General features: G+C 35.4%; 2 protein-coding genes across 16 annotated transcripts in view; one reads left to right on the top strand and one right to left on the bottom strand.

The window, feature by feature from the left end:
- Positions 1–46: 46 nt before the first annotated feature.
- On the bottom strand, positions 47–14,769 carry LOC128211516 (cilia- and flagella-associated protein 206-like). 2 transcript variants are annotated; one of them, XM_052916404.1, is made up of 17 exons: positions 14,658–14,769; positions 13,110–13,243; positions 12,457–12,540; positions 12,154–12,244; positions 11,214–11,402; positions 10,570–10,728; positions 9,913–10,005; positions 9,621–9,733; positions 9,056–9,175; positions 8,312–8,416; positions 7,357–7,443; positions 7,005–7,109; positions 6,578–6,720; positions 6,185–6,284; positions 1,454–1,597; positions 959–1,047; positions 47–360 (listed from the first exon to the last, which is right to left on the bottom strand). In XM_052916404.1, the coding sequence occupies exons 2-17, from the start codon at positions 13,215–13,217 to the stop codon at positions 216–218; spliced, it is 1,875 nt and encodes a 624-aa protein (XP_052772364.1). In that variant the 5' UTR covers positions 13,218–13,243; positions 14,658–14,769; the 3' UTR covers positions 47–215. The 2 variants fall into 2 exon arrangements, with proteins under 2 accessions (XP_052772364.1, XP_052772365.1); XM_052916405.1 differs by lacking the exons at positions 12,154–12,244; positions 12,457–12,540; positions 13,110–13,243; positions 14,658–14,769 and adding an exon at positions 11,980–12,001.
- The window catches only part of LOC128211515 (dedicator of cytokinesis protein 1-like), a 78,410-nt gene continuing 69,526 nt past the window's right edge, over positions 14,760–23,643 (top strand). For all 14 annotated transcript variants that reach the window (XM_052916395.1, XM_052916391.1, XM_052916392.1 and 11 more), the window contains exons 1-8: positions 14,760–14,917; positions 17,393–17,476; positions 17,934–18,030; positions 20,830–20,926; positions 21,117–21,262; positions 21,812–21,899; positions 22,571–22,606; positions 23,079–23,227. In XM_052916395.1, coding sequence (XP_052772355.1) covers positions 14,872–14,917; positions 17,393–17,476; positions 17,934–18,030; positions 20,830–20,926; positions 21,117–21,262; positions 21,812–21,899; positions 22,571–22,606; positions 23,079–23,227 — 743 coding nt within the window. In that variant the 5' untranslated portion in view covers positions 14,760–14,871. The remainder of the gene's footprint in view (positions 14,918–17,392; positions 17,477–17,933; positions 18,031–20,829; positions 20,927–21,116; positions 21,263–21,811; positions 21,900–22,570; positions 22,607–23,078; positions 23,228–23,643) is intronic.

Genomic DNA, 23,643 nt, shown 5'->3' with positions numbered 1-23,643 from the left:
AAAGTTATTATAATTATCATTACTACTATTATTATTATTATTAATATACAAGGTAAACCATTTTTGACAATATTTCATATTTTATTTAGTCATAAACAGATATATAAACATGTCCTCACAGATAAATAAAAACAATTACACCCAACATTTTTAGGTATATATCACAATGACTAAGTGTCCGTGCCCATGTACTCTCCCAGCTATTATTGGCATGGTTACGTCTGGTCAACATCAATAGTGAGGTCCATCTTGGTCATGACAGTTGGCTCAGACATGCCACCACCCCGCAGGCCAGCCAGGAACACAGACGGTTTTGGAACGTTCGTGTAGCTGTCTGTCTTTGTTTGTGTCTCTTGTTCCCTGTAATAACATGAATACAGATGTGATAAGAGCTGAATGGAAATGTTTTATATATATTTTAATTAAGATGCAACATGGCCCAAACTGTATGGTATGATATATGAAGACATTTTTTCCTTTGTGGTTTTCTGATCCAGTTTACATGCATTATGATTTATAATGATAAATATTATATCACAATAGCAAGTCTTAACTACTTTCAGCATTTCCATGAAATGTTGATAACATTAATGATAAAGAATAATTCTGTTAGTATTTCTGTTATGAAAGGTTGTGTACTAAGTTTCATTTGAATATCTTAAATAGTTAAGTTTATACTTACTGATTATTGCTCAGTTGTGACCAAAGATGATAGCTTATAGAATAACTCAGGAAGCAACCAAAGCTGGTGTCCAATTGAGAAGCTATGAAAAAGTACCCCTGGTGGGGATCAATCCACAACCTCTAGCATTAGAGGCAGACACCAGTGAATGGTTTATGAGTTATGACCAAGATTATTATAGATTTGGACTAATAGAAAACGCAAAGACACAAATGCAATCACAAAACCTTATTTTGCTGGAAAAAAAAGACAAAACTTTTGCAACAAAAAACATACTTTGGTGGCCAGACTTGTATGGCTGTGTCACGGCGCATGTTGCTGAGGTCTGTCTGCATGGAGTGTGTTACCCGGGTACGCAGGTTAGCCTGGAATGGAGGACAGACACATTGTATTGTATTTGCAAGCAGTTTACAGAGTTCTATAAAATTGTCTAAGTCAGGTGTTCACTTGATACATACATGTATACATGTTTGCAGGTTAGCCTGGAATGGAGGACAGACACATTGTAATGTATTTGCAAGCAGTTTACAGAGTTCTATAAAATTGTCTAAGTCAGGTGTTCACTTGATACATACATGTATACATGTTTGCAGGTTAGCCTGGAATGGAGGACAGACACATTGTAATGTATTTGCAAGCAGTTTACAGAGTTCTATAAAATTGTCTAAGTCGGGTGTTCACTTGATACATATACATGTTTGCAAGTTAGCCTGGATTGGGGGACAGACATATTCCTTGATAACATTTATCATAACCATAAACAAATCATACCAGTTTGATGGCCTTGCGCCTCAGCTCCCACTCGTTCCATTCATATGACTTGACAATGTTTGACTCAAGGATATGTGTGTCTGTCTGTGTGCCACTGTCACACTTGGTCACCGGCTTCTCTATCATCCGGCCCTGGTCTTTGCCCTATTAGGAGGTGAAACACACCATGGTGAAATAATGGCGGTACCAAGTTAAGATATAACATTAAACAGTATTGTAACAAATCAAAGTTCAAAATTCTAGTTTTTAAGCTTTTTTTCAATCTACATGTATGATAAAACAATGGTGGCTCTTAATGTATTTAAGTGCAAAGATAAACTGCAAGCAGAACTTGATAAGAATATATTTTATAATCTTGATAAAAAAGTATCGTTGTATTCAAATTACATGTTTTAATAGGTTCTTAAATGCTTTCTGGAAAAAATAAGTGGACAGTTTAGAGAAAAAACTCCTATAAGCTTGTAAAATATTACAGAAAAAATAAACTTGGTAAATGTTGTTTCTGCTGTGACAGATGTTTGACAGATGTTTTACCTTATGTTTGTCTAACTTATCTGCTGTGAACATAGTTCTGTAGACCACAGAACCTGGTATACCCTTGGTATTTCTCCGGACCTAACCTAGCTACAAATGTCATCACATATTTGGTTACCTTGAGGGGAACCTTGAAAAAGCAGCAGTAAGAAAAGAAAACAAAGCAAAAGAAGAAAAACAACAAGACAATGAGATAACACACAGAGTATCATAGAAAGAAATATGAATGAGAGTTTCACACAGATACACAGTAAATTCAACAAAGGTTTAATTTTCCCATTCTCCCCAAATTGACCATACCCCACCTATTCAGGTATTTCATTCCATTCAATGCCAAAGGACACAGTCGCCACACCATGTTGAAACACATCCCAACATCCATAGTCTGGTCCGAATTCTAACCCTTCAAGAACTAAATCTATTTTCATTTGAAAACTGATGTCCCTCCTTTACAGGAGTATGTTTGAAGAAATGTTATCTTAAAGTGAAAGCAATAGAAATGTGTCCATAGGACACAAATGTCCCCGCTTCTGGCCTTTAATGTCACTAAAGCAAGAGTCATTATTCTGTTCATTGAACAGGGGACAATTTCACATGCTTGTTTACATTCCTGTAAAGTTTCATGACCATGCTCTCATACTGGAGACCTGTTTGACAGAAGATTGCATATGTATACTCTATATGCCATATTTTCATAAAGTAGAGGGCTATTACTCTGCACTTATTCGGCAAAGCAGCACACAAAACTATGTTAACATTTCTGTAAAGCTCTGGCTTATATACTTTTGGAGATAAACATGACCCAAGATCGCATGCTCTATAGGCTACTTTTAACTAAGTTAAGGTCTATAACTCTGCACTTTTTGGGCAAAGCAAAATCACATCCCCAATGAGCACAAACATTTCTGTAAAATTTTGTGACTCTTGCTCATATACTTTTGGAGATATGCAACACAACCCGTACGAAATAAAGGGACGGATTCCGGGCGGAATTGAGGCGGAATTGGCACGGAATCGGTGAATTCCGCCTGGAGTATGGACGGAATCATTATTCCGCCCGACATCCCTACAAGTTTCTAGTGGATTCTGGGCGTAAAAATATTGGAAGTTCCAGGCGTAAACAAATTACGGGCGTATTTATATACTTTAACATTTGTGTGACACGGAATTTCGTACTTTGTTTTTTCTACGAAACCTTTGGGACGGAATATCCTACTTAAACATATTAGTGGAGCGTAATTTCGAACTTAGCCTAATATTTTCAGCCACTGAATCCAAAATAATTCGAAAGTCATGAATATTATTGAATTGTTTTTGTTTAGATTTCACATAGCAAGTTAAAAGCTAAACATCTTCCATATTTTCATCTGAACACGTCATACTCCATGTAATATAAAATATGCAATATAAATAAAAATAAAACTACAAAGGGGAGTCAAACACAAAGGAAAAAAAACATGAGCTCATGATATAATTTACACTCAGCTTTTATGAACTTTAAAGTCCACTTAAAATGTTACTTATGTCACTAATTGGGACATTATAACATCAACCACTAATAGCAATTAAAACTAAACTCAGCCTTGTCGGCTTTAAATAATTGACTTCCACTCGATTCGAGGTCATCATGTACAATACTGTGCTTCAACATTTGACTCACCGATAAGCCTCATGGGCTATCAACGGGGTACAGATCCAGCTGTTTATAAATACTCGCCTTATCTTGCACAAATCTGGTCGGATTTCCCTTTGAGAACTTTAACCTTTATTTATTCCGGTCATGTGTTTCACAAGATGCCCACACTGAAACCATTACTGATAGACATACATGTACCGCGCTTTGGAATAATGAATAACTAGACTTTTACCAAGAAAACATTTGAACTTGCGTGAGAAACGTCATAGTTAAAACGTATGGTTGTGTGTATTGACCAACAGATGGAACATTAGCCGTGATTGATAAGAATAACGCGGACTTGAGGTGTCTTACAAATTTTGAATCGCGAAATGCATATGCTGTTTGAGACTGGTGAATAATCAAATGCACCAATTCAAAGGGGTACGTGGTCGTGAAAGATGGAGGTAACTTTTCTATTTATCATTTTACCAGTATTGGTTTTGAAATTGTTTTGTCTGTTCTCACTTTTATAACTATTTTGTTTGATTGACATCAAGTAAGTTTGATGCGATTAAGAATGCTTAGTTTATGCTTTACAAAATATTTGGTTGGGTATCAATACTATGTTTATTACAACCATATTACCTTATATTTGCCTTGTTACATAATTTTCACCCGAATAGCATACTCGCAATCATTAAACTTAACAAAGAAGTTCATATGTGCAACGAAAAAACGATATCAGCATTAACCCTTGGCTTTCCGCCAAAAAGCTTCCGAGTAATTACAATTGCTGTCGGTGTTATCAAAATGAAGCTTGCCGGAATCTACCGAGTTCACATATATTCATTTTAATATGTTTGTTAAAACAACAAAATGTTAATTAAGTTCTGCATTATGCTGGAATAACGGTTTAAGTCTTGATTTTAAAAACAATATTTAAATTAATAAAGTTATTAAACAGAAACAAACGCATTATACATGAGTTCCTCTTGATATTTCAGCAGCCACTTTCACACGCAGAATTCGACTGCATCTCCTTCAACAAATTTCACAGCAAAGGTACTGGCTTTTTCGAGTAAACCTCATAAAGTGCTTAATTAATTAATGTACCATATATATATTTTATAAAGATGTAATTCATGATAAAATAAGGGTATGAATGAGAGCAGTTATATTAAAATAATATGGATTGTGTAAGCAGCTAAAATAAGTCATCATTTAATTGTTATAAGGTGATCATTGCAATTAATCAAACAACTTTTACAGTTATCGGAGCAACTTAGAAGGTCAAATTCGCAAGAAAACTCATGCCAACCATCTCCACTCCTGTAACCCCAGGCAACTCTGTTGTGGTAAGAATACATTTCAATATTGCTCAGTCATCAAGTCTTCTGGCCTCCCGAAACATAATCATGTTCTCTACTTATTTTGTTTATACAAATATCAGAATTTTAATAAAAATATATAATGTCTTATTTTCAGAGTATGTGATATGACGGAAAATGCTGCCATGACGTTCCCTGAAGAAGACTTAAATCTGGCCACCACAAGAGGAACACGTATGCGCGATAACAGTTGACAAATTCTAGATGGCTGAACAATAAGGAAGTACTCATTCTACTGTGAAGTGTACTAGTGACTTTAATGATATTTTATAGCCAATATGATATTTTATTATTCTGCGTATTTATATTTGAAATGCAGAATAAATTGAGTAAGCTTTAGTATGGTTATTCACATTGATTTTCAGTCCGTTAATTAATCACAGTTTTCGCATGTAAATTATTGAGCACATGAAATTAAAATTAATTAAACTCCATGTGACATAAGTATGAATATCCGCCCATTAACTAAAATTCTGCCAGTAACTGAAATTCCGTTTGAATCTGAAATTCCGCACGTAATCTAAAATTCCGCCCAGAACCGAAATTCCGTCCCATTCTGAATTTCCGCCCGTAATCTGAAATTCCGCCCGTAACAAAAATCAAACTAAATCTGAAAATCCGCCCGTAACCTGAAATTCCGCCTGGAATTTGAATTCCGTCCCACCTCATTTACATATTTCGCCCCAAAAACCGGGATCCGGCAGGGTTCCGCCTCTAACACTAAACATTATATTATTCAAAGTACGCCTGGAAAATATCTCCGCCCGGAACTTATAGTTAAATTATGTGTCAATACCGGGCGAAAAATTTCGTACGGGAAGATTGCTAACTTTGTAGTTTTTTTTTTAAAACTTAGTAAGGTGTCATAATTCTGCACTTACTGAATGCAGCCACAAACAAAACCCCAGGTGAACAGCTTTACATGCTGCTTAACATTTGTTTTATCCCTCTGGCTATTATACTTTTACAGAAATGTGTGACAGAGGGACAGACAACCATGCCAAAAGCATTATGTCTCCCTTCAGAAAAAGGGTAGACATAAAGAGCACATAATACTCTATAGTATCTGATTTGAATATCTCTTTCAACCCTAAACCCTCCCCAACCCTCCCTTACCTTTGCAGAATGTCCCCCCTCCCCATTTCCCTGCCCAACCTCCCCCTTGCCCTGCCCAAACAAAGGCAGACTTACAGTAGAATAAGGTGTAATGGTGGCAAACTGTGTGTGTAGCTCAAGGAGCTGTATAAGCTCAGGGCTGCGTTTTGCCCCCTCTGCCACCTGGTTGATATACCTGTAACACAAACAATGTCATCAAGGTATTGAAACACAATAATCTAGTAAACGCTTACTTTTGATTTGCTTTACTTTAGTACACATCTAAAAGTTCACTTTTATTAACCATTTTTTTTTAAAGATCACCATAAAAATTAAACAACAATTTAAATGAATGAGCATAACACACTCTGTTTGATGGTACAAAAACTGAACCTATTCCAAGAATTTAATTTAATCCATTCCCAGATAAATGATTATAAGTTGCCCACAGGTTCTACAAGTACACAGGTTTGAATCCCTTCAGCTTACCCTTCAACATTCCCTGCAAACTCTGTGGCCGCTTTCTTAGAGGAGAAGGCGTAGTAGTGGTCTTTGTATCGTAGTACACCAATTTCTGGGTTTGCAGGCAGGAGGAGACGGTCATACTTCGCCAGAGCCCATGCACAGAACCCCTGCAACATGTAAGAGATATACATCACTAGCAGTCCTACATAGATAGCTGCTAGACACATAATCACTCATAGAGTCAACCAGTCCAAACACACACTGGGTGTAAAGATACAGCAATTGTTTCATCTTGCAATTGAAAATAAATGCCTCAATTAATCTGGAATGATAAATTTAAAAACAAACAGTTTTGAAGATAAATCCATTGGAGCTTCCTGAAAACAGGTACATGTACTCATATCCATGCCAAAATATTTACAGTGCCCAAGTTCTGTGCCAAAGTACTTACTCTGTATTGCAGTGGGAGTTTGTTGAAGTTTTTCGTGGTTTCCGGGAACAGCCAATCCAGGTCACGGAAATCATTTGGATTCACTCGATTTTCATTGCCTGATGTCTGCAAAATATACATGAAGTTGAGACAAATATTCAAATACTTTGTTACAGGAAACAATTTAGCTACAACTTTGTATTTATTACTATCATCTTGATATTTACTTTGCTGGTTTGAAAAACATTTCAGGATTGGAATATTTTCGAAAAAAACGATTATATGACAAATATTTTTAGCACAACCCTGTATTGGTTGAACATTTTTATTGTTACCAATGAACAGAGTCACAGAACCTTCGAGTATTGCCTACCTCCTGAATCCTCTGTTCGTCTGACCTGATGTTGACACCAGTGAGGAACGGCATCAGTACCTCATCATTAAACAGCTCTCGATGACCCTGGAATACATGAACACCTCTAGAGTCTGATAGTGTGGGATGTATGGTAGGAACTTCAGGCCCCAGTTTCTCAATTAATTTGTCCTTTATGACAGGATCAGGCTCAACACACCAGGTTTGTTTAGGTATCAAATCTCCTTTTAAAGAGGTTTGAGATTTTGAAAGGAAATTATTAGAAAGATTATCCAGTCGGAATAAAAAAAATAATAAAAATTGAAAATAGGAAAAGTCTAGTCTAGTCAGGTATTAAAATTATACATCGCTTGATAATGGGCTTTCGGACATACATTTACTTTTGTTTTCATGGGTATTTCAATACAGCGACATTTCAGGAAGTAATACTGTCAGAACATCTCATGATGATATCTTTCAAATTGCTTTAAGACAAGTATATATAAAGACAGACAATTCAGTGAGCATTTCAAAACCAAATTTGATGCCTTGTGCATGACATCATCATGAAAGTACTTAAAGAACATATTTATAATCCAAATAGGTTATATTTTAGATGTTATCCCAACACAAAAACATTATGCAATAATAAATTAAGAAAACATTGATGAATTCATTGTTGTAATTTTAAAACAATCGGGCCGTTTTTAACAGACACTATGAATGCAGTCCAAACAAATCAGGACGAAATCTGAGGTTACTAGGGAAACAAAAGTAAAGTTATTGTCATAATTCTTCAAGAAAATGATAACAAGAAACATTAAAGAAAGGAGTTTGGAAAAAATCACATTGAAAAATTCACTATTTTTGGTATTTTATATGTATTATAATATTTTTTTTATATGTGATAATTATGTTTAAAGGCCCAAACTTGTGCTATGCTGCTCATATGTTACAGTGTTACATCATTACTTACCCTAGTGAATGGGTCGAGACTGGCCAATATGTTAGAGAGGACGGACAAGAGGACCATTTCATCCTGGAAGCCGCTCCACAGCTGGGACAGGTGAATAAACTGGGGCTGTAAATAAACCGGAGGGATCAATACACAAGGTCACCTAGATCAACATATTCAGTTATAAATTTGACTAACATGTTTTAAATCTTAACAAAAGTGGAGAAAAGCCTTATCTTGTGTGTTTTGTCAATTCTTCTTTTGTTGCTATAGTGATGGGACTTGCCGCATAAATATATGCACATTGTGTCTGGGAATAGGTAGATACTTTAAAAACCCTTAAGTTATAGCCAAAGGTAAAGATTTTGAATTTCGATGATGACAATTATGACAAATGACCCATTAGCATTAATCATTATTCTCAATTTAGGATTTTTTTTTATTTTTTCGTCAATAATACAGGGTTTTCCAGGTATGGCTCTTCATCATGGATCTATGTCCGTAGGATATCATTTGCTGTGACCACTAACCTAGACCTGGTCAGTGAGGCCGGCAGTGTTGGACCACTTGCATAGACATGGGCAGTAGGGAAACTGGTCTTGGACTACATACATTGGGCAGTTGGAATAACCATCTTAGACTACTTTCATAAACTTTGACAGTGGGAAAAGCCATCTTGGACCACTTAAATAGACCTGGGCAGTGGGGATGGATGTTTTGGACTACTAACATAGTAAGTGGGGAATCTTTTCTCAGACTACTTACATAGACTTGGGCAGTGGGGACAGCTGTTTTCGACTGTACAGTGGCCTGAAGTTGCTCCATGCGGGCAGCCAGCTGCTGCTCCAACATCTCCACCTGCTGGGCACAGCTGATTACATCATTCTTGAATAAAATAGGGGAATAAACATTTATTCACCAGCCACAAGTTGTTTATCAACAATAAGTTGACCAATAAGAGGATAATATACTGTTATTAAATAATATCACATTATAGCACATGATTGCTGTTTGCATTATCCAATACCAAAAAACCTCGACAAGTTGCAAGAGCTATTGGCGACTGGTCAATGAAACTGTGACAAGCAGAAATTTTCATATGTTATTCACAAAAAGAGACTACAGTGCCCCTGTTCGGCTATAAAGAGAACTTACATTTCATGGTCTCAGTTTTGAAAGAAGAAAAGGCTGGTACTGAAGTATGGTCTTAAACTTGCATACATGTACATTAACAACTTCTTCCAAACTTATCCCTTCTTTAAATTTTAGTGAACGAATAACTGCTTAAAGTCTTATGACCTTGGGTAAAAATAAATACAAAACTACCAACCAGTATGACCCTGAGGAAGGCCTCATGTTGTCGGGAGTTTATCAGGGCCTCCTTGAGCAGCTGTACAGATGGCCCCTCCCCATTCTCACCGCCCTGAATTTTCTCTATCAGGCCTGAAACACATTAAGATGTAAACTAAGTCTTAACATACTATGAGGGATGACTGAAGAACTTTAAATTCCTTTTTTTTTAACTGTTTTTGATATACGGACATATAACAATAACTAATCCCTGTACATGTATTCTAAATAATGATAAGCTATATCATTCTATATCAGAGATACTCACATACCTGTATATTTGTTTGCACATCTCAGGGCTGCATGAATCTCAGCATCCACATTTTGTGTTGTGGCTGGAACTGCCTCATTCAGGATGGCTGGCACTGCAGTTGTCAACATGGTTACATTAAACATTCAACTAGAGCACTGCACGCTGTGACTTGATATGAATATAAACATATTGACAAGGCCATGCAAGTTACGTCCCATTGAAATGAAGTAAAAAAAACCCTCCTTTTTCCTAATTGATTTACCTATAGAGCCGGAAAAAAAAGTCAGAAGCCTCATACCATGGATAAGACGCAGGCATTTTTTTCTTAGGAATTCTAGTGGAAAAAGGTGTGTCATATACACAGACATTTACGGTACTGTATAAAGAAAGCCTTTATGATTTAATGAGTTAATGTAATTCAAACCCAATATTCATATTGATAGACGTTCAGTTTGTGTCCAAGTATTTATGGAATAAAATGACACAGTTACAGATAAAGTGTTTCTACAGTTACCCCATAAAAGAAATATGAGTTTTATCCAGATTTTTTGTGATAATCATCTTCTATTAGAACAATGGTAATGCACACAATGATGGCATAGGTCAAGTCGATGCCACGGGTTTGTTTGTCTTGTTTATTTTTTAAAAAGCAGACAAGCTACAATTCTGCTCTTACAGTCATCAATCCCCTCTCCTCCCTTGCCGCACTCCTTGTTGAAGAGGCGGATTCCGGTGACAATCATGGTCAGCTCGAGGAGTTGTCTCTCTTTGTCACGCTTTGTTAAGGACATGAATGTCCCAAGCTCTGTCTGTGGAAACACGCTCTGAAGGGCCGCTAAAAAAACAAGAGGAGCTATTATTATACAGTTATTGACTTATATGAGGTGTATATCCAATTTTATGGACCATTGAAAGTGATATTCACGAAGATGAAGTTAAGATGAATTTTTTTTTCACTGTTTGTGGTCCTAAACAGGTAATTACATATGCCAGATTAATTCCTTATATATTTCTATAGTTCAAAAGGATCCAAATTGGACAGTCAACTGTTCAAATTAATGCGGTACTATTTTTCTGATATTTGTTTCTAAAGGATTGGACTTAGTTTTTAAAAATGAGTGCCTTTTTTAGCTAAAATTACCCGTACAAATGAAACCAATTTTCGGCACAAGTTGTTAAGTCATTTTCCATGGTATTTCAAATGACAATAACTTTTTTATTTGCTGAAGCTTTTTAATGGAACTTAGAAGTATGGGTAATACTCTAATTGGGTTCTGCATATATGATTGGTTTAATAATTTTTCATTTGGATGGACATACCTGTAGCTTCTCTGACCACTGCGATATCTGTAGGACTCCCAAGACCTGACCGCAGGAGTACAGCAGAGACAATCTTTCGATATAAACTCTCAAGTTCTTCCCGAGTGCGTGCTCGACTGTCTGTGATCTCTCGTAACACCGGCTGCAAGCGAGACTCAAGCACGCGGCGATGTTCATCCAAGAAGTCAGCTGAAATCAGATGAAACAAAAATTTCAATGAGTTTTATTTATTTTAACTTGAGTGGCACTAAGCTAATGTCCAATTGTTTGACAATATAAGACACTGCATCTTTAACCATGATATTAGCATCTTTAATTTGCTAAGGTAAAACTGTAGGGTTATTCATTTAGTTAAAAATACTGTTGAAATTTCAAGATAAAACTAACACTCCAAAATAAGATTTTGGTAAAGAAACCATAATGAGAATTGACTTCTGTGGTGCAGTTCATGTCAAAGTACACTATGAGAACAGACTTCTGGGGTGCAGTCCATGTCAAAGTTCACTATGAGAACAGACCTCTGTATGTGTAGTTCATGTAAAAGTACACTATGACCACTGACTTTTGGTGGTGTATTTCTCTACGAAAATAGACCTAGCTAATGTCAAAGTACAATACTGTATGAGAACCAAACTTTGGTACTGTAGTTCATGTCAAAGTACAATATGTGAACAGACCTCTGGCGGTGTAGTTTAAGTCAGAGTATACTGTGGCTATGAGACCAGTGGTGATGTAGTTCATGTCAAAGTAAAATTTGTGAACAGACCTCTGGTGGTGTAGTTCATGTCAAAGTAAAAGTTCAGATCAGACCTCTAGTGCTATAGTTCATGTCAAAGTAAAATTTGAGAAAAGACCTCTGGTGGTGTAGTTCATGTCAAACTAATTTGAAAATAGATCGCTGGTGCTGTAGTTCATGTAAATGAAAAATTTGAGAACAGACCTCTGGTGGTGTAGTTCATGTCAAAGTAGACCTGCATCTTGACCGTGTCCAGTGCTGGAGACCGTGAGTCCATCAACCGATCAACACACAGCTAAAAACAGGATTAATTTGGATCAACTTTGAAGTTTAAACTTTTGATAATGTTTGTTACAGTAAGCAATTTAAAGATCTTTTTAAGAAGTGAAATTTCTGTTTTATTCCAGATTTTACCAAGTTGTTTAAAACACCTAAATTCATTTTGTCATGATGTGATTAGTTATTTATCACACGAGTCCCATTACCAGTGACAATTATGGAACTTACTCTTATTAATTTCTGCACGTCATCTTTTGTCAGTGTACGGTCTACATTGAACTCATTTGCAGGATCTAATACCACAGCTTTTACCTAAAACAGCAAATAATTAATCAACCAACAATTATGAAGACAATTTATATCTTTACAATTATTTTTACCAAAACTTAGTTCATCACATTTTGCATACATGCCATATCCCCAAGTGGGGGAAATCCCCTGGAATTCTGACCCAACCCCTGGTCCCTTGCTGGGGAATCCATTTCAACTGGATTTTTTTTGGATTTTTTTTAAACTAGCTCAAGGTTGATAGTGGAAAGCATTCATAATATTATGGGTGTGAAATTCCATGAAGGACCATGATGACTAAGTCCAAAATTTATTGTAATTGGAGTGTGAATCTGTAGTTATTCTTATATCATAAATGTAGATATTGCACAAAATTTTGATGCATAAAAATCCCCTGGTGTAATATCAAAATCCCCTGGAATTCAGACCAAAATTCCCTGGGAAGCCTCTTAGAAATATGGCATGTATGATTTTGTTTAATTCACTTTAATTAAAAGTATTAGGTACTTAATAAAGAAGAAGGAACAAGTGACAACAGATGGGGAAAAAAGTGTTAACATGATTTATTTAATTAACCACAAAGCATGCATTACCATAAATGCAACGAGAGTCTCAGACACAGCCTGTCCCTTGCTGGCACATTCCTGGGCAATCTCCCGGATGATATTCTTAATCACACTTTCTGCTTGAGCTCGTGACATCTTGAAAATCTACTTTGAGGTTTTACCTGTAACAAACACAATAAATTTAATTAAAGGTAAAATTTCAAATTTTAATTCATTGCATGCACATTACAACAACAGCAATAGGAAAATATATTTTCTTTGAACAACAGTCAAGCATAAATTATCATGTCATTTTTCTATGTTGGCCTTCATTAAATGTCATGTTGCACAGTTGGCCCGACATATTGCCACGGCATTGACCCAACATGAGAATGCATGCATTATAACACTGACCAAACATTTTTCAAAATAATATATGATGTTCACCCAAGTCAGACTGTTGTGTTTTTCCCTGTATTTCTGTGCTGTTTAAAAGTGTGTTGGTGTACATTTTTGTTTATTTACTAACATAAAGCAAACCTGGAAAAGTGCACCCGGTGCGGGTCTCAAACCTACAATCACTGGAACACTAGCACTGCACTCTAACCAACTGAGCTAACTGAGTAGCTGATTCTTACCCATACACACTACACTCCTCCCCCTGTTCACCTTTCATGGCGATCCAGACGCTCATGCCTTTTACTTCTGACACAAGAAAAGCATACCTTGGAAGAAACTAGGAACTGAGCTAACCAGGTGGCTAGTTCTTAACCACACACACTACAAACCTATGATTCATGCCCCAACTGACCAACGAAATACTGTTGTCTGCTATCTGTTAATGAAAAATGCTTTCAGCGAACTTTGAGGGGAGCACAAATGCCGAGGGCCTAATTTTAATATAGACTTGCTTTTTGCCTTTGTAGAGCACTCCAGAGCTAACAGCTTAGGCAAAGCATCATGAGACTTGAACAACATAGACTAGACTAGATTCACCACTTGTAATGTTTTAAAACATATACCATCATCATGTTGCTATTACTCTGCCATCTTATAGTCAAACACCAATGAGATTCACCAGACTAATGCACCCACTATGTTTAAGACAAATTCAAGTAAATACTGACTTTCACAAATTCCTATTTTAACCTCACTTGGTTGTACTTTGGAACAGTTTGCCTAATCATATTGTCACTATCCCCACCCCTGACACATTTAATGTGGCTGTGGCAACCATTAAGCATTAGATAAGCGAGCAATGTTTTTATCTTTTTACCTGTTCTCCAATCACTTTTTATCATGTTGCCTAAATTGCGTTTTTCTTTTATACCCCAGTTCTCACTTTTCTGATGTTGATTTGCTTCATCAGTGTTTTAATTTTTCACTTACAAGCCGGCGCACACCGTTCATGTCAGTCCCACTCGGAAGAGGAGTTGACATTAAACAGACATAGATAGACTGATTACCTTAAAATTACACACACAAGTGTACAACTTTTTTAAAGATATTTGATATTCAAATAACATATACAGTTTCAATATAAATCAATATTTAAATTGAACATGACAATTATCTACAATAAAAAGCGATACTCACTGTAATAAAATACAACGGTGCAAACAAACTAAATATTGTTAACAAAAATTTCTTGTATCCTCCATGTTTGTTTAACTTGGAGACAGATGCGCGCGCATACGCGGAAGTAAACTTAAGTCACGTGATCTTCAATGGTTGACAAATAGCGGAAGCATTTTAGTGCTTTTAAATTCTTAGTCATTTTTACAATGTTTGGCTAAAATATCGTTTAAAAATGGTGCAGTGGCGTAGAATTAGTTCAGGGCCAAAATATGGCGTCGGTAAGACCTCTTTTTTAAAACTGCAAACGCTTTGGTTTTAAGATATTACATATTTTGCTCAGTTTCCTTGTTGACAGAAAGTAGGAAGTTAAATTGATTTGGAATAAATATAAGCTTTCACTTACGGATTTGGTATTTAAAAACTGAAGACATGCCGTTGGAAAGGTATATTAAAGTAAGAAAAGTGTCAGTCTATGTCTTGAACCTGTTTTCCCCTCACTACTGCACCACACATATCTCAACAAGATACAATAATCTTCAATTATAGTTGAGTATATGCTTACAAGAACTCCAGTTAAGTTACTGTACACTGCAATGGCCATTAAATAAAGCCTGTAGATTTGTCACGAAATTGTTAAGAAGGTTATGCACCAGCCAATTGTAGCCACGCCCCCCCCCCCCCCCCCCCCGGTCCGGGGAATAGCGGGGTCTTTGACTTTCAGTCCTGTCAACCCCCGCACCCCAGGGACCCTAGGTAAGGCCCATTCCCTGCTATATTTAAAGCGAAGACAAAACCACCGCATTCACCCTGCACTGGGGGGCCACCTGAAAGGTAAAAACATGGCCCATTTCCCCGGCTATCCCCGGTATACCCCTCGGACCTGGGAGGGGGGGGGGGGCGTGGTTACAATTGACTGGTGCATTATTTCTAGCATTATTTTTTAGATAGCAAATAACTTGTTTTTAAAAACCTTGTAGAAAAACTCCCTGCAACACTAATACAATTCAGTGATCAAATGAGCATGAGCACACATGACCCGCACTGGTATAATGCTTTCCAGGCTTGCTCAAACTCAGGATATTATATAGCAGGGCTTGTGGATTTTTTAGGTGAAGCCAGTATAAGAATTCTGCTGTCCATGCAAAACTCCGGATCACTGAAACTGAAAGACACAGTTAATTATGCATATAAATATTTAAATTGATCACTCTATTGAGAGTGTATTCAAACAAGAAGTATTGTGAAATTAATTTTATCTTATGATCTATCATCAATTATTCATGCATTCAATCAATCACTGAATCAATGGAGCAAAATACCAACTTTATTGTCCCCAGAATATTTATGAAAATTGTGTATTGTACTTTTTGAGTGCATCTTGAATTATGTCAAATATATGATCTATCCATGATGTGCTAGACCCTACCTGCCCTACCACCTTTTATGTGGGATTCAAGAATTATGCTTACTACAAATGTATGATTGGTCCATTTTTGGCCACATTTTTGTGTATGAAAACTCAGCAGCTCAGGACAATTGAAAGTGCTGTGCAAATCTTCATTTCCTACAAGTTTCAAATATGTAGCCTAATGCAAGTTTCATATGTGCGTCCTTAAAAGCATCCCTGTTTTTTATACACATAAGACCAAATAGGGGGTCTCTATTCTGTCTATAAATATCAGGCCTAAATTGTGTTGCTTTTTAATTCAGCAGCACATTTGATATCGACAAAAAGTACCAGTACATGTATATTCTGCAAGAGAAAACTGATGCTAAGCTTTTTCACATTGCAATTTCAACTAAGTTACAACCTATAAGCACTACAACAGTGCATGGTCACCTCAGCTTATTCATTGGCACCAAGACATGCGTAATATTGAGCCTAGTGCACTCAAACTATCAAATGAATTTCTAAAGTTGTTTTGTTAATGTTTTGACAATAAAACCTGAAACATAATTCAGGGAAATGCTAAAAATAACATTTTTCATGAAAAATGAGTTTTGCTATTGTCAGCATTATAGGGACCTAAATCTTTTTTACCTTTAATTGACACTTATATACATGTACATGTATTGTTTCTTTTGTAAATATTGTTGAACAAAGTCAACAAGACGGTATTCAAGCTCAGTGGTGAACAGGATAACCTGTTATAAATTTACCATGAGCCCTACACTGACTTCTTTGGTATGTGATGTGGTTTTTTTTATCTAAATCCAAAAACTTAAGCTTAAAAATCTTTAAAGGCAATATTTGAACATACATGTATATCAGTTTTTCTAAGAGGTTGCAATATGTAGTTTCAACATTGAAACAAGTTGCCATACTTCATTTAGGAAAAGGGAATTATTTTTCTTAAACACTACTATAAATTTTACTCCTATAATGTGAACAAGTCCCTTTGAGCCCTAGTAAGTTATGCAAAATCTTGGGGAGCAGATTTTGTCAGAACTGTAAATTCAACAAGCCCATAGCCAATTCTGTGGGGAACTACATTCCCAGATTGTTTAAATTTAATCCAAATGAACCTCTACTTATTTTTATTGTCTAGTTATTGGCACCCTAGCAGAAGAAGCAACGGTACATGGGGTATGACCAGGCTCTGTGCATGCCATCTTGGTTTAGTTGCAATGAACTCCCCCACTGGACAATCAGAGCATCCTATAGAGGGCTGGAAACACAACTGACAGAACACAAACACTGAACCCTACTGACTAGCTAACCTGAATTTGTCTTTATTCATGTGTATTTTCAGTTATATACCAGTTCAACAAAAGAGGTGAATTTCTTTTACAACTGGTCATTGGGGACACAGTAGTTATCAATGAAGAATCTGAAGGTTAGTTATTTAAGCTGTCTAAGAAGAATGAACATTTTAAAAATAAATTTGAATGTAAAATCGAACCCAACCAAACAGCCTTGGCACCAGTTTGCTTAATGAAATGGCGGCAGTTGGCAAAAGGTTAGCCCCACTTGTTTGGTTTGGTGAATGACTTTCGACACAACACAGAAGTGATAGTTAATTTTAGGTTTCAAAATAGCTCTTCAAGCTGATGTTGTCTATTTTCAAAAAGCAATGTTAATGCAATGTAGGGGTTTATATCTTTATGTGTAACTTTATTCATGGCTTCGTTTAGAAACATCAGTAAAAAGCTAGTGCACTAGCTACCAAACTAGTTTTGTATAAAGGACGGTCAGATATGTTGATGTATAAGATTCATTGGTCTTCAAGAAAACCGATTATATTTACTTACTCCTGGGTATCATTAGTTCACAGTTTGCTTTTTTCATTTTAGATTGGTATATGGGATATTCAACCAAAAATAAGGCAGAAGTTGGAATATTTCCAAAGAACTATGTAATGTTGAAAGAAGCTACTATTGTACAATCAGGGTAAGTACGCTGTTTTTGCATTTCATGTTTACAAATCCATCCAATGTTCTCAATGCTTGAACAGTTTTCAATCAATTAACGCGTTTAACATATTTATAACAGATTTTCTTATCGCATGTTTTTAGGAAATATAGTAGGTATATTTAACAATAACATATCGTTATATCTAAGTGAGTTTTTTTATTGACATCATAAATTGCAATTGATTTGGTATCAAGCCTGTTTAATCTTTAAACAAGAAGATGTTTAATTATACACTTAATTCTTTAAATGGACTCACAGATTTGATGTTAGCATATATTTTTTTTAAACTTATTGAAATGAAGTTATTTTGCTTATTTTTATGAAACAAGAACTGGCAATTATGATCAGAATTTTGTAAATCCATGCTTAAAGTGATCCAATTTTAAATGTGATGCATGTCAGCAAAAGAGAGCATTTTCTGTCCCATTTTTAGCTCGACTATTCGAAGAATAAGGAGAGCTGGCTATACTACTCACCCAAGCGTCGGCGTTAGCGTCACACCTTTGTTAAGGTTTTGCGTGTAAGCACACATAGGTTAATATCTCAGCAACTACTTGAGGTATTGCATTGAGACTTTATACAATGGTACTCAACCATCCAATCTACTTAAATAACCAAGTAAGATAACTCTAGTTTTCAAAATTCAAATAATGGCCCCTTTTTTATTCAACAGAAATTCTGGTTAAGGTTTTGCATGTAACCACTTTTAAGTCAATACCACAGCGAATACATCATGTATTGCATTGAAACTTTACACACAGGCTCCTAACCATTTAACCTTCTTATTTAATCAAGTAAGATAACTCTATCTTTCATATTTAATTATATAATTTTTGCCCTTTTATTATGTTACTTAGAAATTCTGGTTAAGGTCTTGCATGTTAGCACACATAGGATAATATCTCAGCAACTACTTGATGTATTTCATTGAGACTTTATACAATGGTATTCAACCAACCAATCTAATTGAATAACCAAGTTATATACATGTATTTTGCAAATAATGGCCCTTTATTATTAGACTTAAAAATTCTGGTTAAAATTTGCATGTAACCACATTGATGTTAATATCTCAGCACATTATGTATTGCATTGAAATCTAATCTAACAGTGATACATGCATGTTTTGCCAAAACATTTTCAATCCTTACACTGAAAAGCGGCAGAATAGTCGAGCGCGCGGTCTCTGTGACAGCTCTTGTTAAATTTCATTATTATGCCCCATTTGTAGAAGCAGGGTTATATGCTTTGCACATGGAAGTCAGTCGTTCGGCCAGTAACCAAACCATATATGTTTATTAATAAATAGAGAATGTTTGTGCCTAAGGTTCACAAACTTGGTACTGAAGTTGGTCTTAACCTGCAGAAAACCCCTATGATTTTTTAGGTCAGAGGTCATGGTTGCTGTGACCTTGAAAGCAAAAAATCTTGTCCCATTGTCATACTATCATAAACATATCAGTGACCACTTCAATCTACTGTGAAATCATTAATGTTCGTGGTGCATTAATGTTCGTGGTTTTCGTGGGTTGGGTGATCCACGAATTCAAGATCCCACGAAATATAAACCCTTTATTCACTTTTTCAATTGCCTTGTTACGTACGTACTCTAGTATATGATTTACAGAGGTCGCAGTATACAGTGTTAAAACCTGTCTCACTGTATAACTTACGATCATTATTCTGTTAATATATTATAACTGCCTTTAACAAATAATGAACCAAATCAATTAAATGTGTTTTATGCAGCAAATGACAGTTATAAGCACGTGTTTAAACGTGTGCTGTTAATGAAAATCTCCAAGTTTACAAGATGTGCGTGATGAGTGTCCATACTCGATTTTTTTATTTAATAAAATAATTAATCGATTACTAGTATATTGAAGGTTACTAAGCACCGAACGTGACAATATACGCACCTTTTCGGTGTTTTCACAGTTTGCAAAATTCTTAATTGGCATTCAATGGCTTCCCCTATCTGTATTTATGATCAGGGTACATCCTCTTTTATTACCTTTATTCCCAATTAAATCGATAAGTGACATGGGTATATGCACTAATTGGCATGTCATACCTTATTAGTGAGTGTCATAAACCGAGTGACGTAGAAGATGGAAATCACGGGCCAGCACGTGGATATTATGCAGACGATCTAGGACGATCGCATTTTCGATTTTTTTTTCAAAAATGAAAATCCACGAATTCAAGTACCCATGAAATTGTTTTTTTTCGGCAAACCACGAAATTTCATGCCCAAGAACATTAATGATTTCACAGTATCTGTATAATTATTTAATTCATTGTGGGTAATCTTAACTTAATATTATCCATTTAACTAATTCACTGCTGTCAGGAGAACATATACATGTTTTACTGGAAACTGTAATTCATCAACAACATACAACTTATAACAAAATGTCATTGTTAAGTCATAATTGATGTGACGCGAACCTACCTGATAAAAATATTTTTAACTGTTAAACCAATGATTTACTAGTCACATGAACTTCCTGGACAAACAACTGCATGGGATAATACTAGTATTCAATATGTTCTTTCATTAAACAAAGTAAGTGTTTATTGAGGGCAATCATAATCCGATATAGCATGATGTCAATTTGAGTAATGTTGAAGTTTTATGATTGAAACAAGTATTTTTTCACATTACTCACTTTTTGGATATCTGACCCTATAAAACATGAACAAGTCCCTTTCAGATCTATTTGAATGTAATGATGAAAGTGAATATTAAACTTAATAGTAATTTTCTTCCAGGTCTATTGATACGATTACACCAAAGGAATTGCCCATTGTTCAGGAAATCACATCTGTGGTCAGGGAATGGTATCTGTATTGGAAAAATCAGTATGTGGTAAGTATTGTTTACAAGTTTGTGGTTCATTTTGAAACAATAACAATAACTCTTAGTGAAGTTAAAAAAGGTGTAGCAAAGATTTTTTTCCAAATTTGCAAAAATAAAACATTTTCAGAAAGAGTTTTGAAATCTCTCATTGCCACTGAAAAGCATAAATGAAATCATATATCTGTATGTATTTCTACAGATAAATGCAACAGAGTTTGTGAAGATCCAGGAGATGATACATGATCTGTTGCGATGGCGGAAGGAGATTCTGTCTCGCAAGATTACCACAGAACAGATGAAGGACCTCAAACAGAAAGTGGCGGCTAAAATAGACATTGGAAATGCGTATGTACATACTGAATGATAATGGTTACTTTCTTGTCGTCAATTGTTTGGACATAGTTTCTGATTGAGATTAGTTTAGCTCTTCTAAAAAGAAGAAGAAAATCTAGAGATTGTCATAGCCTTAGTGTTTGTGGCATTGTTTTGATTAAAAACTTTTACCTTGACTATAACTAAAGAAAAACATTCCAAGATATTCACATGATTGACATTAAGCACATGTGTATGAAGGCCCACCTCTAAGGCTTTAACTATGGTAGAGTTATGTCCTTTTTATCAAATAAAAAAACAGACGAAAAAATTAGCATTCACTTTTGATTCTCTTGTTAACTCTTATTTGAGAGGCATCCCCCCCTGGCAATTGCTTCAAATCAGTAATTTATTCCTCTAAAGTTACCGCAGGAATTGTCATTTGCCTTATAGGATTTCAAAGGTACAAATTTAAAGTTTCCACAAGCTTGAGAAAAAATCTTTTAGGACCAAGCTTGTTATTTTGGTATGTAATAAGAAAACAGTGCCATACAACACTTAATTTTGTTATCGTATTTACAGAGCCCTGGGTCTGGACCTGGTTGTACGAGATGACGAGGGGAACATCCTCAACCCTGGCAGCGCGAGTGTTGTGCGCATATATAAGGAGGTGAGTACTACAGGGTCATTGAAGCAATGAGTGTATCATTAGATCCATTCTTCAAACCCTTCATTTTTGGTTCTTATAAGATATATTTTGAGACAAAATTAATAGATTGTCTTGTAATGTTACACTTAGTTTACATGTATGTTGTTGTTGTTTTTTGTTGAGTTCTGACTCTTAATATACAGTTGAAATATTGAAGTTTTCATACAGATGTAAATCAGCTAGCAAACTTGTTGTTGACAAATAAAATAGTATTTTCAAGGCTGTCTCTCAGATGTTGTTGAATGGGGTCAGGGCCCTTCCAAAGTTGAATTTGCCAGTAAAAGCAAATTTTAAATGAACACAACTAAATCTTATTCTTAAATTAGATGAATTGTTGAGTCATAGTGAGAGTCACATTGCCATGAGTAAAAGGTTACTCAGATATCTATTTCTGTGTTGATAGTTTCATAGTTCCTTCCAGATCTCTAAACATACATGTACATGTACTTGTTGTTTAAATTTCCATGACCTATATGCATAGACAATGAGTAATAACTTGGGTCTAGTGACACAATTATGCAGGTAAAAAAGGGCAAATTGTCATCAATGCTGTATTAAACGTAATTATTGAATTCTAAGCTGTACAATAAGTTGTGCTATTATATTTTACAATATAAAACATTCTATTCCAGCATGTGGAAGTTGCAGACAGGCTTAAAAAGGAAATGGTATGTACATATACATTGCAGATTTGAATAATAAAATACATGTTTGCAATGCAATTTGCTGTTTCTAGTTTGATTTGTTTGCTAGTTGACTCAAGTAACTTGTACCTGACACAGTTTATGTATCAACTATGTTCTCCTTTGTGTCTCTAAAACTCATTCCAAGCCCATGTATAGCTGTCATGTTAATTGCTAGAAATTACATTCTTAACATAACAAATGTCCTTAATTTTCTTTCTGCATAAACTATTCAAGTAAATGTTCTGAGTAACAGTGAAAATTTCCTAACATCTGAAATTTCAGAAAACTGCAAACTTACGGTAATGCTTATTTGATCTTTATTTTTTTTTGTTCTGTGCACAACTAAAGTGTGCTAAATTTCAATTGACACTGTCAGTATGTTCATGTGCACAGCAATACCTGTATTTAATTCTCCAACAGTGTTACCATAATCACTGTCTTGTTTCTTCTCCAGCAAGGAGGACTGGACCTGACTATGGAGACGAAGGAGCAGGTGGGCACGGTCTACAACCTGTATGTCCTGCTCCACAACTTTGTCTGCCGTGTTGATGATACTGAGATCCTCGTTAATCTGTATGATGCCGTCAGTAACAAGTTCATATGGTGGGTAGAATATATCTGTTATTTAGAACTGTTGAGATCAATCTAAAGTTAATAATATTATAAACGATGTTGCCATAATGAAATAACGTCATTATTTATATGATTATATATTTTTCATGCAACTAGTGTAGTAACTATCTAAGAAGTGTAATGTTATTAATAAGAACCTTTGAAAATGGCCGCACTATATAGCGAAGTTTTATGTTTAAAATGCTATTGATTGTCACATTATTAATTATGACACATTTGGTATTTATGATATAAATAGAATCTCACAATCATTCATGGTCATTCAGTACAAAATTTCTTTACTTAAAGTGCAAAAAAATTGCAAAGCCTCATTCTTTTAATAGTTTAAGAAAACATGTTTAATAAATCCTGTATTAAATGACCACTCATGTGAGACCCTCTAAATA

This window comes from Mya arenaria, chromosome 12 (genome assembly GCF_026914265.1).
Source record: "Mya arenaria isolate MELC-2E11 chromosome 12, ASM2691426v1".
Taxonomy (NCBI): Eukaryota; Metazoa; Mollusca; class Bivalvia; order Myida; family Myidae; genus Mya; species Mya arenaria.
The sequence above is the reverse complement of the archived record's forward strand: the minus strand, read 5'-3'. Positions and strand labels throughout refer to the sequence as shown.

What these genes read in the sequence shown, in the direction of transcription:
- LOC128211516 (XM_052916404.1), bottom strand. Translation starts at nt 13,217, where the DNA reads ATGTCACGAGCTCAAGCAGAAAGTGTGATTAAGAATATCATCCGGGAG. An exon ending in ACGTGCAGAAATTAATAAGA is followed by an intron (nt 12,245 to 12,456) that starts GTAAGTTCCATA and finishes TCCTGTTTTTAG; the next exon opens with CTGTGTGTTGATCGGTTGAT. An exon ending in TTTGCAGGGAATGTTGAAGG is followed by an intron (nt 6,285 to 6,577) that starts GTAAGCTGAAGG and finishes TTTGTGTTACAG; the next exon opens with GTATATCAACCAGGTGGCAG.